The sequence below is a fragment of the Syngnathus typhle genome, linkage group LG2 (assembly GCF_033458585.1).
Source record: "Syngnathus typhle isolate RoL2023-S1 ecotype Sweden linkage group LG2, RoL_Styp_1.0, whole genome shotgun sequence".
Taxonomy (NCBI): domain Eukaryota; kingdom Metazoa; phylum Chordata; class Actinopteri; order Syngnathiformes; family Syngnathidae; genus Syngnathus; species Syngnathus typhle.
The window spans coordinates 2,274,695-2,292,013 of NC_083739.1; the positions used below are offsets into that span (position 1 = coordinate 2,274,695).

General features: G+C 40.5%; 1 protein-coding gene across 1 annotated transcript; it reads right to left on the reverse strand.

Annotated features, from left to right (window-relative positions):
- Positions 1-311: 311 nt before the first annotated feature.
- Positions 312-13,830, reverse strand: slc12a5b (solute carrier family 12 member 5b). Its single transcript, XM_061270223.1, has 25 exons — positions 13,424-13,830; positions 9,140-9,243; positions 8,902-9,042; positions 8,444-8,590; positions 7,086-7,140; positions 6,887-7,017; positions 6,540-6,787; positions 6,255-6,466; positions 6,009-6,176; positions 5,682-5,780; positions 5,543-5,600; positions 5,295-5,469; positions 5,096-5,214; positions 4,927-5,025; positions 4,635-4,754; positions 3,704-3,808; positions 3,468-3,636; positions 3,203-3,398; positions 2,930-3,099; positions 2,735-2,866; positions 2,555-2,662; positions 2,346-2,462; positions 2,153-2,286; positions 979-1,112; positions 312-908 (listed from the first exon to the last, which is right to left on the reverse strand). Exons 1-25 carry the CDS (start codon positions 13,479-13,481, stop codon positions 817-819), a joined length of 3,291 nt encoding a protein of 1,096 aa, XP_061126207.1. The 5' UTR covers positions 13,482-13,830; the 3' UTR covers positions 312-816.
- Between the last annotated feature and the right edge of the window lie 3,489 nt (positions 13,831-17,319).

Below are 17,319 nucleotides of genomic sequence, written 5' to 3' on the forward strand. Positions count from 1 at the left end.
CAAAATTCCCACTTTGTATCACGGAGTTGATTCGACCCCATTTGAACCTTAAGTCAAATTCAATACAAAGAAAAAAGTCAAATTCAATAAAAAAAAGAAATAAAAAAAAAATACGTCTGTACATTAAACAGACTTTTAATATTTTTTTCACAGTAAATCTAATGACTGTACTCCTTTCCTTCATCTTTAACTCAATAACTGTTAATTAAATAAAATAACACAAAAAAATTTGACACACACTCAGTTTTGTATTTCTAAGTCTAACATGACGTATTTATTTATTTACAATTTACTTTTCTGTACACAACGGGTTTTCTCTCTCTCTCTCACTTGGGCACACACACACGCACACACACGCACGCACACACACACACGGCAATGTGATGCAACATTCTGATATCGCAAGCTCAAAGTTTACCAAAAAATGACCTTCCTTCAGATAATACGACATTATTAATATTGTCGACTGTTGATTTTTAATCAGTGTGTCAGGTTTTATCGATAAACTTTACAACGCTGTCTGACCGCTTGCCAACTCTCGACTATATAGTAAACGACTACGAAGTTCACGTTGTGTCTATTGTCACGTGACTTGTGTGCCGCCATACGAACCTTTCAAGACAACAAAAAGGAAGAAACATTTTTAGATGACTAAATATTGAAAACATTCAAACAACACGATTGTATCGGAGAAAAGACCAAACATTCGTCGTTGAGGAACGGGAACGGGAGCGGTAAAGAAATTGCCGCCTGCGCGCTTCATCCTTGAGGAAAGTTTTGCGAGGGCAGAACTCGAGGAAAATATATTCGGGATGTTCAGGAGTAGATGGTAATGACCTCACGTCCTCCTCCGCGGACGAGTAGAACCCGATTGAGACCTTCCGTCAGGACCTCTAGGAACTCCATGTCTGGAAGGCAATCTGGGTCAAGGCTGATTCCATCCATATGGAAGAACAGAGTAGAACCCTGCAAGGATACAATTTTCTTCCCCTGTCCGGTTTTTCGGGGGCCCGGGCATGTTGAGCAGAATGAGCTTTGCCTCCTTGGACTTCTTTGTGATGACCTCGTTGAGTCGCATCGCTGTGTGCATGCGCCTCACGTCCGTCTGGTTCCTTGAGACGGAGGATAACACTCAACGTACATCGGCCATTGGGATTGAATTGGTCTCGGTGGGATACGCTCATACTTACAAGTTTTCCCATTCCCTGCAGCGGCATGGGAGAAAATAATGGTTGAAATATAAAGAAGAGAAGCTGAGATACCGAATTGAGGTTGGCCTCCGTCGTAGGCTTAACAGGGACCAAATGGCGTAAGGTGACCAGTGTGGATTCATTCAGCGCCATTGAGGGATATGGAGGTCAAAGATCGATTTGAACTGTTTTGAGACAATCACTTGTCTGTGTGTTGGAATTATGACTTTCACCACAAATGTTCATATTTTAACCAACGTTTCAAGTGGGATGTAATTAAAGTCAAATATCAAATATTTATTGCATAATGCTTATAAAATGAAATGGATGTGTAGTTCACTACAATTTTAATTTATGTATGTGTATGTCATGTTGGGTTAGACAAATAATGTTTTGAAATTGATGTCCTTTGAGATTTCTTTGAAATCTAAATATCATTATAAATTAAATGTATTATCATTTTTAATTATTATCATTATTATCATTTCTATTATTATTGTTATTTTAAATTATTATTATTATTACTATTTTTATTCTTTTATTATTATTATTAAGTCAAAATTTCTCCAAGATAAAAAGTTGTCAGATTACAAAATTGAAGTCCAAATTCAACAAAGATCAGCAGTTGACTTTCGATGACAACGATTATTATTATTATTATTATTATTATTATTATTATTATTATTATTATTATTATTATTATTATTATTATTATTATTATTTTTTTTTTTTTTTTAAATTATTGTCAATATTATTATTATTTCTATTATTTTTAATTATTTTATTATTATTATTATTATTTCTATTATTTTTAATTATTTTATTATTATTATTTTTATTATTGTCTTTATTTTATTATTATTAAGTCAAAATTTCTCCAAGATAAAAAGTTGTCATATTACAAAATTGAAGTCCAAATTCAACAAAGGTCGGCAATTGACTTTCTATGACAACCCACTCACGGTTTCATGCTGAATGGGTCTTTGCCCGCCTCCGGATTCTTGCCCTTATTATCGGTCCAGGTGCTTCCGGCAGGGGCAGTCAAGCCGGTGGGGCTGGCCGGTGTCGAGGGGTTCTTACTGTGGATCAGCTGCGCCTGGTGGGGACACGCACCCAATGAAAAAAAGAAACCGACAGCTAGAAGATCATCTATACCTCCTCTTCCGGATGTTCGGCCACTCTGGCTCCTTCGTCGGTGCTGTGTTGCGAACGCGAGGCCAAGGATTTTTTACGCCGGATGGACCCGCGAGACGAATCCGTGATACTCTGGATCTGTCACGATATGAAGCAATGCCACGGAAGCTTTCCAGCCTAACAATTCAGTTCATTGAAGTCACACAAAAAAAAAAAGCTTTTTGTCTTACCTCTCGCTCCTTCTCATTCTTGGTCAGATGCATCTGCTTGAGGATCTGGGAACGCTGTTCCATCACCAGCGTCTTTTCATACGTGTAGGCTGAGATGTCGCCGTCGTGCTAGGATTGGAAGGCGAGTGGAAAGATGAGGACAATATAATAGCACAAAAAAAACAAAGACCACCATCTCACCATCTCCACCACTTCCACCTGAGCATCGATACGCAGGTGATAGAGGAACGTCAGAACGTCCTTTTTCATCTGAATACTGTTGTCGTCCATTTGAGCCACGGTGAAAATGCGCATCTTGCACTTCCTCCACACCTGCGGAGAAAGAAGAGTGCCAGATGAAGACCTTACAAAAAATGGTGGGTTTGCATGTGTCACCTTATGCTGACGCAGCAGGAAGGGCAGAAGCATCAACATTCCTCCGTCGTGGACGATCCACCACACATCGATGTGGCCTTCGGTGAAGCGCTCGCCGTTGGACGGGTAGCTGGAGATATTTTTGGGAACCAACAAGGCCAAGCTGGCTACTGTGGTCTCCCGGACCACCTCTACACAGAAACATTAGGAAAAGACAGCAATGAAGAGCAACTGGGCAAACGGAGATGGCGTTCCAGAAAGTTCCGAAACGTTCAAGCTCGGAATTCGACTTGCCAATGAAATCTCGGAATTGTTGTTGGAACTCGGGTTGTTTCCAGTTACGTGGCCAGCTGACCATCACGGTGTTGTGCTTCAAGCCACCAAGTCCTCCAACCTGGATCAGGTGGGAGGTCCCATCCCTCAGATTGGAGGACACCACCACTTGGGGGAAGCCCTTCACCTTCTCTGTCTCCATCAGCTTACGTAAAGACTTCAAAAAAAAATTACGTTAGACAGATTCTGTGTTTACTTGCTGGGATGTGTCTTGAGTGACAAAGACCTGGTCTGCCCTTTGGGCCTCTGTATAGTTGTCAAGGAACTTTCCTTGGACCGAGGTCCCAACGATAGTCAGGCCCTTCCCCGCCTTCAGCTGATTGGTTAACGAGATCAGACGAGGCTGCTCGACATTCTGCTCGGCGTCCATGCTGACGAGGACCAGGATCTGAGGCCTGGGCGGAGCGATGAACACATTGAGGATCATTCTCACCAAATGATGCCAACTTGATTGGGACTGACCTCCAGTTCTTGGTATGTGGTGGACCTTCTTCCAACCTCATGAGAGCGAATCGAGCAGCGCTTAGAGAGATGCCGCGTATCCCGTCGCCCCACTCTTTCTCGGCGCTGTTACACAGTCATTTATTCGTTTAGCGTGTTTATTTCATGACGGACGTTTCCAACTCCCAGTCAATGAAATGTAAAATGGCGTTTGGAGAGTGTAGAGAAGGTTGATTGAAGACACAGACACTACTGTTCAAAAGTTTTGGGTCACCCAGACAAGTTAGTGTTTTCCATAAAAGAGGTTTCAAGGGTTTTCAAGGATTTTCTAATCATCAAAATTAGCTAACACAATAGACCATTAGAACACTGGAAGGAAATGGGCCTTTATACATCCATGTAGATATCAATACAGTGATCCCTCGCTACTTCGCGTTTCGTTTATCGCGGCTTCACTACATCGTGGATTTTTTTTCCAAATTAAAAAAACATTTAAAAGTCAAAATAAAACTTCTAAATTGAGGAAACGTTTGTCTAACCTTTAGGACAATGTATGTAGTATTGCTCCAAATCTTCGTTTACATTCCTTTAGAAGTCCGTTTTCGCGTGTTAGCACGATCGCGAATTAGCATCTTTCCGCTAACTCGTTAGCCTGCCCAGTACTTCTTGTTGGTGACTGTACTTCGCGGATTTCACTTATCGCGGGTGGTTTTTGGAACCAATTATCCGCGATAAATGAGGGGTCACTGTATTTATTATAATTATCGTGAATTATAATAGATATTAATGAATTAAAAACCAGCTAGAATAGACATTTACCATATTAACAATGTATAGAATGGATTCCTGATTACTTTAATGTTATCCTCATTGAAAAAAATAGAGATTTTATCTAAAAAAATAAGGATATTTCAAAGTGACCCTTAACCTTTGAACGGTAGCTTTTACTTACCCACAAAATTCAATGTATTTGTAGATGCAGGTGGCAATTCCCATGGCAACCATGGCATAATACCAGGAACAGATGAACATAAGCGCGAGGCACAAACTCATACCCAGGAACGACAGAGCCCTGCGGGGAAAAATAAATTGCATTTTTCATCAAATTGTTCTTATCGTTGGAATTTTGCTCACGGCTTGGTAACTAAATCCCATGTGACCTTGGACCACTGTAGCCTTGTCACTGGGCAGATTCTTGTCAGAACTCAAATACTATTGTAATCAATTTGAAACATGTAACGCACCAGTGGTAGAACTTAAAACGGGGCCTCCAATTGGGTGTCCTCAGTAAAGTTTGCAGCGCGCAGGCAAGGTTAACAAACATGTAGCACATCAAGAAGAACCTGAAAAAGAAAAAAATGACCTGGTTAGCACAAACTATGTGCTCTATGTTTTTCGAGAAGACAAAATTACATCGAGAGGATGGGTGCGACGGCATCCAGAGAGGCGATGATGATGCCGATCTCACAAATGCAAGCCGTGAGAAGGAGGGCCCAGGTGGGCTCCCCGTTGGCTTTACCGTGTCCAAACACCTGCAGGGATAAATAACGAGACATTGGAAAATCGTATCTCGCAGAATAAACATCGTAGTGTCGGACCTCAAATTACTCACTCGAAGAAATGGGATGATACCGTCTCTGGAGATAGCCTGGAGGAGGCGTGGCGCTCCGGTTAGACTCTGTAGTCCCGCTCCGCAGGTGGAGAAAAAGGATCCAAAAACAATAACCCAAGGAGACGGCCATGCCAGAGTCCCAATCACCAGGTTCCCGTTGACTCCTTCGCCAAACCTGAAAGGTGAAGACAAAAGATTTACGGGTTTACCTCCACTTTGGAGGACTGCGTCCAACAAGCGCCACGTACTTGTCCCTCAGGACCACACCTTCTATACAAGCACCAAAGAGCACCACACAGGAAATATCTGATTCAAAAGTCTCTTGAGGAATATATGATTTGAAATGTTGAGCGAATAACAACAATAAACTCCGGCTGCTTAGGATACAAACAGTAGATGTGGTGGTGATGGCTGCAATGGTGCCGATGGGGATGGACTTCTGAGCATCACGTAGGTCTCCAGAGCGGTTGGAACCGGCCATGATACCTGAGAAAAAAAACTGGGTTTGTACTGCATGTTGGGCCATGGCATGCAATTTTAAGATCAACCTGCGCCACAACTTAGACCAGCTATTTTAAAATTCAGCCACCAAACCTGCCAAATTCCTAAAGACGCTAAACAACAATTGGACCATCACAAAAATCAAGATATGCCACTTTATACTTCGCACTTCTGTTCAAATTATCTGTTAATATGAATGAATATGCGTCTAACCTGTGACAGATGGAAAGTAAATTCCCACCAAGAGTGTGAAGAAACTGGTGATGTCCGCCAGCACAAAGCGGTTGGTGGCGGAAGGAGAACTGTCAGGGTCCACTTGGGATGCCAAGCCTCTCTTCTCTACGATCATCCCTTTTTCCAAATAATTACCAAACAGGTTTTCTGGAAGAGGAATGAACAAAGCTCCTTATTTGGATTTTTAAAAAATTTTTTGGAGAGGGGTCGGGGGGTAATTGTCACCTGCCAGGATCCCACTGGTGACCCCCGGAATGCCTTGTATCTCTGTGACGTTATTGTCGTTGAAGTAGTCATCGCAAGTAGCGTTGATGTTCTCGGAATCGCAGAAGGAGCGCCACAGTTTGGTGGTGACCGTCTCGTTGTCCATTTCAATCACCTTTGCGCAGACGTCGTATCCCTTGGAGACAAGAGTGCGATTTCCCAGGAGGCAAACCCTGCAGGCAAAGTCAAGGAGATGGACGACACGCTCGCACAAAATCCATCATCACAAATGTCCATTAGACTGACGGGAAGACCGGCGGGTCGATGGCGGTCTTGATGACTCCTGCGTAGACGGCCACGATGGAGAGGATGACACAAGCCAGGAAGACCAGCGCCAGTTTGTTGACATACTTCACCCCCACAAACACCACCAGAGCCATGAAGCTTAGAACAATGGTTCCGTACACCCGCATATTATTGAGGAGGGCCGCCTCTGCTTCCAGACCTTCCAGACCTTCGATCTTGAAGATGGCTGCTTGAGGAATAATATAAATCTGACAGATGGGAAGATGGTTCAAGGCGAATGGAGGAGAAAGGTGGCACAAGGTCATTTTCTCCTACAAATGATCATAGCATCATCATTGCTGACTTACCAGTAAGATTTCGATACAACCGAGGATGTACATGGCACCGGCAAACGTGGTGCCCAAGTAGAAACAAATCCCAACAGCTCCACCGAACTCAGGCCCGAGTGAGCGGGAGATCATGTAATAGGAACCTCCAGCTAGGATAACAAAAACTCAGTCAGTCAGAGTGAAATCCGTAGCAGCCATTTCAAATACATCTTCTCACCCGGGACCACTCCGTTTGTAGCAATGGCGCTCATGGAGATGGCCGTGAGCATCGTCTGAAACACAATAAAATAATTTAATTGGAGCAAGAAGAACAAGTCGATTCAAGGAAAGTACTTTGACATCTCAGGGGGCACTCAAAATTTTTATTTTTTTTACAAACCTAAACATTTTTTGAAAACACCGATGATGTTGATTTTGGCGGGTGGGGTGGCAGTGCCCCCGCCGGCCCCCCCTTCACTAGTTCCGCCCCTGATGACAATTAACCGACTAATTACCCCTTTCTGTTGTCTAGCTTACTCTGCTCATTTATCTACCGTTTTTTTCCATGTATAATGCGCAAAATTTAACTAATTTATTGTCCTAAAATCTGGGGTGCGCATTATACATGGGTACAAAAAAATGAGAATTTTTTTTTTTTTTTGCTAGCGCATGCGCAGTGATACTGACCGGCAGAATAACATCCGGTTGTTCCAAAAGATGATCTTTTTTCTGAAATCATTTTACGTTTACGGACTTAAGTAGGAGTCAAAATTTGGGTGCGTATTATACATGGGTACAGGCTTTTTTCCAGCATCAACATGCCATTTTTAGGGTGCGTATTATACATGGGGGCGCATTATACATGGAAAAAAACGGTAATAATGCTTGCTGGTAACTCATAACAGAAAACGTGAGTGAATCTGCTCTCGCAATTCCCGACAAATCCATTTCTATCCACCGCAGACATTGCGGGAGACATTCTTTTCTCAACGTTTCCTGGATTGCAAGGATTTGAGTGGAATTTCAGGAAATGCTCAGTTATATTGCTATTTTGCAAGAACTTTATAGAAGATAAACAAAAACCTTCATTTTACACCAGCAGCCTGCGACAGATGCAAAGTAGCAGAAGGACACGGTGGGCTTGTTGCTGGCTTTAGTGGCGAAATATATTTTTACATCCGGATTTAGCAGGTCACCTTCAGCATCGGGATGATGCACGTTAAAATCATGCACGGTAGCTTAAAACGTCATCTTGTGTCGAGAACACGCTTCTGTTATAAATCCAAATGATTTATTCAAAGCTGACATGAATCACCCAAATGTGGAGCAGTGTTTGCCGATCAATATTGAGCCAAGGCACGTATTTTATATTGACAGTAGCTCAGCCAAAAAAATAATTTTACAAAACTGAAGTGGTGAGATGTGTCTAGTTTCTATTTATCAAAAAATGTGAATTGAATATTTTGGCCTAAAATTCACAGACATAGATGAATTCATAAAATACATAACTTCAAGTCAGTAAATAATTTTTTTAATCAATTGAGTCAAATTGGATCATTTCGTGCTTAAGAATGTTCGATGTGCACGTCCACTCACTGTGGAGCAACACATGAAGACGATGATGAAGGAACCGAGCACGCCTCCAATCCCGACCATCCAGGTCATTCGCAAGAAGAGGATCACGCCGAAAATATTCTGAATACATGGCAGGTAAACACCCATCAGAGTTCCCAGTTGTGGCGCCTGACAAACACAAACAACGTGAAAGGAAAATAATGGTCACTTTTTGTTTTTTTTAATAATAATAATAATGATGATAATAAATAAATAAATAAATAAATAAATAAATAAATAAATAAATAAATAAATAAATAAATAAATAAATAAATAAATAAATAAATAAATAAATAAATAAATAAATAAATAATGAAATAATGAAATAATGAAAAAATGAAAAAATCGAAAAATAAAAAAATATTAAAATGAATGCATTTTAATAACTAACAAATTTAGATTTGTCTTTCTCGCTGTGCGGTTTGCATTCGCTTCTCTACCTTGACGGTTTTTTTGGACGGACGTGCGCCTTCCTCATTGTTCTCTGCCTCCTCATGCTCTTTGCTCCCCGTTGGCAAGTTGGAGTAGTTGGCGAGGCTGCTGAGCAACGAGGACACCATCGGACTGGTGTCCATCTCCTCCTGCAAGCACACACACGCATACACACACACACACACACACACGGCTATCCATGTATGCTCTCAGGTGACACTTTTGCGGGCCAAAATTGTCTCCGACCTCAAAGAGGGCCATGTTCTTGCCGTCGTACTGCTGGCTCTTCTCCACATCACAAGAGGCATTGCTGTTAATGAAAGGACTGCTCTCCTTGGGGTTTCCATCACCTGAGACACCAATCAATGACAAATATGTCTTTAAATGGAAGGAATATAATATATATTGATTACGCTCTCATGCGCATGACCTTGACTTCATCTCTGCCTTTTGTCAATCCTATTTTGGCTTTTAGGTTGGAAGGAATGCTTGTGAGCGGCCGACAAACGAAGATTGCAAAATTGGAATCAAGTCTACAGCCATGAACGATATGAAGTGGGAGGATGGACCTTTGCCATCTTCTGTTCCAGCAGGATGCTCCTTCAACACCTTACATGGTCTTACGTTGACCAAGTCCAGAGCGCCCCAAGTTAAAACAATTTCTGTGATAGCGCAGGTTTGAATTTAAAATGCGATGCAGATTTGTAACCTTCATCTGACACGGCGCTTACAAAATGGACATTTTATTCCAGCTTTTAAAAGCTTAATAGGACGTCGGCCCGGGGGGATTATCCAGCAGCTGCCCGAGGCCGCAGGGTAAAGTAAAATTCGACATTTGCATGTGAGCAAAAAATGAACCAATCGGCAAGCTTGATTTACATCAATATTAGATCAGTGACGTCAGATCCACAAATACCTCATCGAATTTCACGTCTGTTGAGAGAATATTGTCATGCAATGGAAACCATTGAAATGCAAAATGGCTGGTGTCGTAGCTCAGTGTGAGGATTATCATTGCTTTCCTTCTGGATGGCAGACAAACTTTCTCAGATGAGTGATCCCAGAGACTTGGGAGCGACTTTGGAATATAAGCGAGGCCAAGCCATATTCTCAAGTACTGAAACAAACCAGGACAGAAACCCAAGTGACAACACAGAAGTAAACATGATTTATGACTGGGCAATTTGTTTATATAACTCATTTTTTTCGGAAGTCCATTATGAGTCAACCCAAATAAATGTATAAATAATATATACAGTAAAAGCTACGAAACAAACTGACAAACAACTAAAACCGGTACAATATTTGAATTTTTTTTTTGATTAAAAGTGAAGACAATTTACAATTCTAGTAATGACACACGAATATGATGCACGATTTGTTTTCGCGGGCCACATAAAATGATGTGGCGGGCCGTATCTGGCCCCCGGGCCTTGAGTTTGACACCAGTGGTTTAAATGAATGAGTCGTTCCATTTTTTATTTTATCTATCTATCTATCTATCTATCTATCTATCTATCTATCTATCTATCTATCTATCTATCTATCTATCTATCTATCTATCTATCTATCTATCTATCTATCTATCTATCTATCTATCTATCTATCTATCTATCTATCTATCTATCTATCTATCTATCTATCTATCTATCTATCTATCTATCTATCTATCTATCTATCTATCTATCTATCTATCTATATATATATATATATATAATCTTCAACGCAACCTCGCATGCCGAGATTCAAACCCAGAACCTCAAAACTGTGAGGCAAATTTTAATCCACCATACACGAAATGGATTGTGTAAATGAAGGGAATATGTCAAGACCTCTGTAATCTTACTTTAACTTTCTGACCTACTCGCTCGACATAGATTAAAGTCACGATTTGACACATTGAAGAGGGAATAAAACACATTGTGAGGATTACTGAACATCTCTGACAGGATTTATTCTCCGCACATTCCATGATGAAATTTTGCATTCCCAGCTGGCTAGCTTGATTACAAGCACCTGTGGCTAAACTGGCTTTTGATTTTCTTGACCCGGACTTGACACCTCTGGTAAGCAGCAGTTTTATGACTCTTTTATCGCAGAGGTTAAAGAAAATAAACCTGTAATTGTTGTTAAAATGTTTGAGCACATGTGTGGGTAATTTTCAAATCCATTTCGTTAATGTTGTAACACTGGGACACAGATGCTACTCGTTAGCTTGTGCTGGTTAGCGTTGTTTGATAGCATTGAGCTAAATGGGTCAAGTACAGTGATGAGGCTTGATGGGGCTTTTTTTCCTCATTCATGAAAATTATTACTGGGCAATCAGAGAAATGGACTCCTGTTCACATGCTCGTGGATAGCCTTGTGACAGCCTGGCGAGTTTGTTTCCTTGAAATAAAAGTTGAATCCTGGAAACGGTTTCAGACCATTGAGGTTATTAAAGCAGCGGGTGGTAGCAAACTGTAGGTTGTGTAAGAAAATGGCTGTGTATTTCACTCTAACTTTAGTGTTTGTATAATTACCGTTTTTTTTAATGTATAATGCGCCCCCATGTATAATACGCACCCTAAAAATGGGTCTGTAATGGCGGCCTCCGTATCATATCCGAATTAAAAAAAACATTTTTTTAAAAAATTTTTTTTGTACCCATGTATAATGCGCACCCCAGATTTTAGGACAATAAATGAGTTAAATTTTGCGCATTATACATGGAAAAAAACGGTATTTGGAAACATTTGTGTATACAATATATTTTCAATTCATTTCTTCATTTCCATGAGTTGCATAACAGTGAAGCAAAGCCTCACCCCTGATCCTACATTAAGTGCACATGCTGCCATTTTATGCTCTTATATAAACGTTGACAAATATTTGTCATTGAAATGACCTTTGCTCTCTTCCACAAGCTGCTGCAGATAATTTGAGGGGCTTTGAACCTTTTGAAAAATTGGTAATACACTAAAATGAAGGTTCTTACGGACTACGGCTTTATTGGTGATCCAACAACAAAAAAAAAAAACTGAGGATTATTTCCTCAATAAGATCTATAATTTTTGTGAAAGGTCAAGTTTTGCAGTCGTGATGTTCAATTTTGGACCTGTTTTTTTTTTTTTTTTTGTGTTATCGTCTGGAGTTTTGCCATATACTGTAGGTTCACTGGCCTTAACCTCCACTCACTCCACTATTTTGAATCCTGAAACTTTTTTTTTAGCCTTGAGGTCATTCCGATGTATTGAGAACCACAGCAGCCAGTATTAAAAATAAATCAAAGTGAAAATAAAAACAAATAAAGTTCCAAATGAATGTTAGCAAAAAAAATAAATAAAAATAAACCCCACAACCTTTCACTCTTTCGCTAGAAATCATTTGTTCAGGTTTTTGCTTTATTATGTTCAATAAAGATTTGTTCTGCTTTCATTTTTGCCATTATATAAAAGAGGTATTTGATCAGGGGTGTGTAGACTTTTAATATCTATTGTACCACAAGTATCTTTAAATAAAATGATGTGCAATTATGGATGGACAGGTAGGTGTTCCATTCATCTGGTATCGCATAGCAGCATAATTGAGGGTGAAGTCAAGGTAAAATGAAAGTTTGGCAGTCGGTTGTTGAAGTGCCGTTGGTTCAGCTCTGACAAATTGCTTACTTAACCGTGCAGTCGCTCCAGTCAATCTTATTGATTGCAACCAATCACCCGAGCCTCTCGTGGGATCCGTCTCGACTTTTTATCGCTCCTGCTTCTTTTACTCAGGAATGAATGGAAATAATCAAGGGCCTTCTCCCTGGCGGGATTCATCACGTGTTGGCTACTCCTCCGAAGACTGATTGCGATCCACCCGCATGTCACTGCACCTGGTGTGATGTGCTTGAACCCGTGACCAGGTCAGTTGCTACTTTACAAAACAAATGTGTACTTTCGTTTTGAGTCATGTGATTAACTCTCCTCCAGCACATGCTTTAGTTTGCATTATGGCTGTGCAGACTTATTTTTTCTGAGGGCCGCATACAGAAAAATAGACATGATGTAAGGGCCCATTCATTTTTTGGATGAAGTATGGGGAAAACATAATAATTATATATATATATGTGTGTGTGTGTGTGTGTGTGTGTATGTATATATATACATAAAATATATATATATATGTGTGTGTGTGTGTGTGTGTGTGTGTGTGTGTGTGTGTGTGTGTGTGTGTGTGTGTGTGTGTGTGTGTGTGTGTGTGTGTGTGTGTGTGTGTGTGTGTGTGTGTATGTATGTGTATGTATGTATATAAATATATATAATGTGTATGTATATAAATATATATAATGTGTATGTATATAAATAATAATTTAATAATTTATAATATAATAATATTTAATTTAACAAAAAAAATGTATATATATATATATATATATATATATATATATATATATATATATATATATATATATATATATATATATATATATATATATATATATATATATATATATATATATATATATATATACACGTGCGCACTCACAGGACTCTCACCAGCGTCACTCACCCTGGTTGTTAGGACTCCCCTCTCCTTCCTCGCCATCCGTTGTGATGTTGTTGAGCATCTTCTTTCCGTGGCACACGTCTCAGTCCTAAAGAACGGCTTTGTATCCCCTCGGACTTGCTTGATGCTGTTCAGCAGGACAATTGAGGGGGGCAGCGGGAGTCAACGGGGGCGAGTTGACCGGCTTGATGACACATGCGCTCTCCCTGTTCCCGTGTGCCACTCGCCCTCAAGTCACTTTAAGCCCAGGCACTACATTCATGCATTCACAAGGTATTATCCCTCTCCCTCCCCGTCCTCTCTTTTGGCTCGCTCACGCACGGTCAGCCATGTCACCATGAGGACGGGATGCAAAGAGAGCCGCATCAGACGACAGGGCGCCGCCTCCCGAGATTAGACTTTGCTTTTGATGTCTTTTCAAAGGGAAGAAAAGAACCCCCCCCCTCCCTGCTACATCACTTGTTATGCATCCTTTTCATTTGTTATTTCGACCCCCACCTCAAATCTCTCTTTTCATATTTCCGTGCACGGCCCTGACGATTGTCTGTGGGAAGTGCTGCAGGCTGCAGTGCTTGTATAACTCCAGAAAATCTTGCTCCTTCTGTGTCAACAACAACGACCACGCACTGCCCTCCTAAAGAAACTAAGAAGAATGGTGATGGACTGGCCAAGCAGGTCTCCAGGTCTAAACCCGACAAGGCAACTTCAAACGGAAGCTGGAGGAGCGCAAGGTGTTGAAGAGGAACCTGTGAAGCTCCAGGGAAAATGATGCCTCAAGATCTCTTGAAAACACACGTTAGATGGAAGAAAGATGAAAACCCCTTCGCCCCATGAGCATGTGTGTGTTACGTCACATTGCAGCCATTGCTGCTGTGGTCAGATGATCTCTTAGTTTTGGCAGATGTCCACATTGCCATTATCCTCAATGACCCACCTCGGTCCCTCCTGACGTTCTCTATGTTACTAAGTCCTCCTGCTCCTCTGTGACAACATGAACGCAAAGCTGATTCGCGGGAACAACTCCAGTCGGAAAAGTGCTAAAATTGGTCATCAATTTATCATGACTGATTACCGTAAATTCCGGACTATAAGCCGCACCGGACTATAAGCCGCACCAGCTAAAATTGGGGGATATTTGAGTTTTTTTCTTATATAAGCCGCACCGGACTATAAGCCGCACGTGCACACGCGTTTTTTTGCAAAGAAAGACCGTTCACAGAAAGCCTTTTTAAAGTTTTTATAACATACTTTAACATGTCTTTCTAAACATTGCCTGTGATGAAGGGTTTAGAGCCCTTTGACGCAGGTCACCTAGCGTGCATTCCTACTAAAGCTCATAATAGTCACAAGCAACACAGCCAGAATAAGCAGCAGCCATAGTAGTGTTTCAAAATAGTATTTTGTTGTTGTTGTTGTACTAGGTTCATCTTGTTTTTTCTTTTTCAATTACTTCTCTGGTTCTTCTATATCAAACAAATTTGTTTTAGGTTCATTTACCTGACATGTTTCGGCGGAAACACATCAAACACATCAGTGACACTCTGATGAAGGCGGAAGATTCCGCCGAAACATGTCAGGTAAATGAACCTAAAACAAATTTGTTTGATATAGAAGAACCAGAGAAGTAGTATTTTGTTGTTGTTGTTTTTTTCTTCAAGATACCGCAGTGTATAAAAGTGATCAAGTCATCACAAAAATCACGAAAAAAATCCTTATATAAGCCGCACCTGACTATAAGCCGCAGGGTTCAAAATTTTGGAAAAAAGTCGCGGCTTATAGTCCGGAATTTACGGTAAAATAGAGCGGCACAGGGAAAGAAAAAAAAATAAATCCTAAAACCTGACAGTATCGTTAATCAGCTTGTAGCTGTTAATGATTTTGTCGACTCATCGCTAAATTGAATTTAAAAAAAAACACATTTTAATTTCCATCCCTTTATTCAGAAACATGACAATCTCAAATTTGCAATGGGAAAAATGCGCCAACAAATGATGAATGACTCAAATGAGAAAATAGGCAAACATTGTGGTTGTTTTCCAAAATTTTATTTGAATCATTTAATTGTTTGCGCCTCTAATCTTTATCGTTGAAAAAAAACCTCGGCTTTGCTTAGAGTTGCAACAGCATCGCTGCCGCCTACAGGACTGGAGTGGAACAACTTGCTACCATTGAACGTGTTTTTGTGACTTTTCATCTCGCCTTCTACACACTTGGCTCTTTACCAATTAGAAGGGTGCAACGTAACGCTATCATCACAGAAGCATCTTTGAGCATTCCATTGAAAGAGTACAACAGGTGACGGGTCTAATCTTTCACTTTCTTTTCCACTCCTGCTCATCTTAACAACTTGCCAGAGAAAGATTGTTTTTCCCGGAAAATACTTCCCTGTTGAGGAATGAAACCCTTGTAGACCAATAAATAAAAAATATTGTTCATCCATGGGAAGACTTTGGGGTGTGTTTGTGTTTTTGTTTCATCCAGAAGAACGTACGAAGCCAAAAGAGTTTTTGCAGCGAGGTAATTATTCTAAAGCGGTTTGATAGCACTAAAGTCGGGGTTCTGTCTGCAACATTTACAGCTGTAAAGTACATCAACCATGCGTGTGGCCAAGCTTCTCTTCAGCGTGTCAGCCAGAGTGGGTTATTGGCTGGCCTTTGATTGGCAGAGAGCCCGAGATCCGTGTTCAACTGGGCCAAGCCGCTTTAGCTCTTAACTCGTCTGCGGCACATGTGGCTCAGGACGTTGCCGTTCATGCCATCGAGCCCACCTGTGCCGCTTCCGAGGCATTTGCAACACATGCGGCGTAGAATCGTACAATTGCAATAAGCAAGCCATGTAAGACCTTTGACTCACACGAAGGCGACGGCATAAAGACAATAAAAACACGGCAGGGAAGTTTCCGATGTGCTAATCCTGCAGATTAAGGCCATGGAGCATTGGGCTGGAATCCACTTTTTTTTTTTTTTTTGTGATCAAACGTAGACTCTGCTTTCAGATGATCATCCAGCTCCTCTGGCGGCTTGCAGACATTAAACTGCAATGTCACACCTAAAAAAGATGTTTAATGGGTAAGAGAAAAAAAAATATATATATTTATATATTATATATATATATTTTTTTAAATTATATATATATAATTTAAAAAATATACAGTGTGTATGTTGTATATGTATATGTACGTGTATGTGTATATATATCTATATATACATATATAGATATATATATGTATATAATTGCTCATTTTGTGTTTATGATCATTTTAAATGTTTGCGGTAGCTGCCAATTACAGCTGACACTTTGACTCAGTTCTAAAGAGGACGAAAATGTGGACAGGTGCAAAACAAAGAATCTTTCGTTTATTGGGGGCTCCTTCGGCATTAAAGCGATCCCTGAATTCACAGAAAAGAAATGACAAATAATTGTAAATATTGTTCCACTTCATTTGCACTTGATTTTTGTTCATGAATTCAAAATTTTGTTGCTGGAGGGGGCTACAATTTTCTTTACCAGTGGTACTGGGGGACCACGCACGTCTTACATCCAGGGAAGCACAAAACCTTCTGAGCCACTCCAACGTCTAAGTAGCCCATTTGATATTCACGCCTGTGAGTGTTTGGAATGTGCCAAAGACACACACACACGAGCTAAATTTGAGATTGAAAGCCGGATCCTTTTGTGACCCATGAGGCACATGTGCTTGCCACATGGATTCAAACCAGAGTGAAAACCAAAATGTATTTTCAATACGCCTATAAACCAGGACTGACCGTTTAAGTCTTAAGACTGCAGCATGTCAAAATGCTGTTTTTCATTATTGGCAGCACTCTAATAAAAAGGAAGATTTATGACTCTTTCGAGATATTGTTGTGTAAAGACTTCAGCCCCAAGCAGGACACCCA

Excerpts from the sequence above, each read along its gene's own strand:
- slc12a5b (XM_061270223.1), bottom strand. The coding sequence starts at position 13,481 with ATGCTCAACAACATCACAACGGATGGCGAGGAAGGAGAGGGGAGTCCT. Across the intron at positions 9,244-13,423 it reads GGGGAGTCCTAACAACCAGG|GTGATGGAAACCCCAAGGAG; the intron begins GTGAGTGACGCT and ends TTGGTGTCTCAG. Across the intron at positions 5,601-5,681 it reads CACCACCACATCTACTGTTT|ATATTTCCTGTGTGGTGCTC; the intron begins GTATCCTAAGCA and ends CTTTTGAATCAG.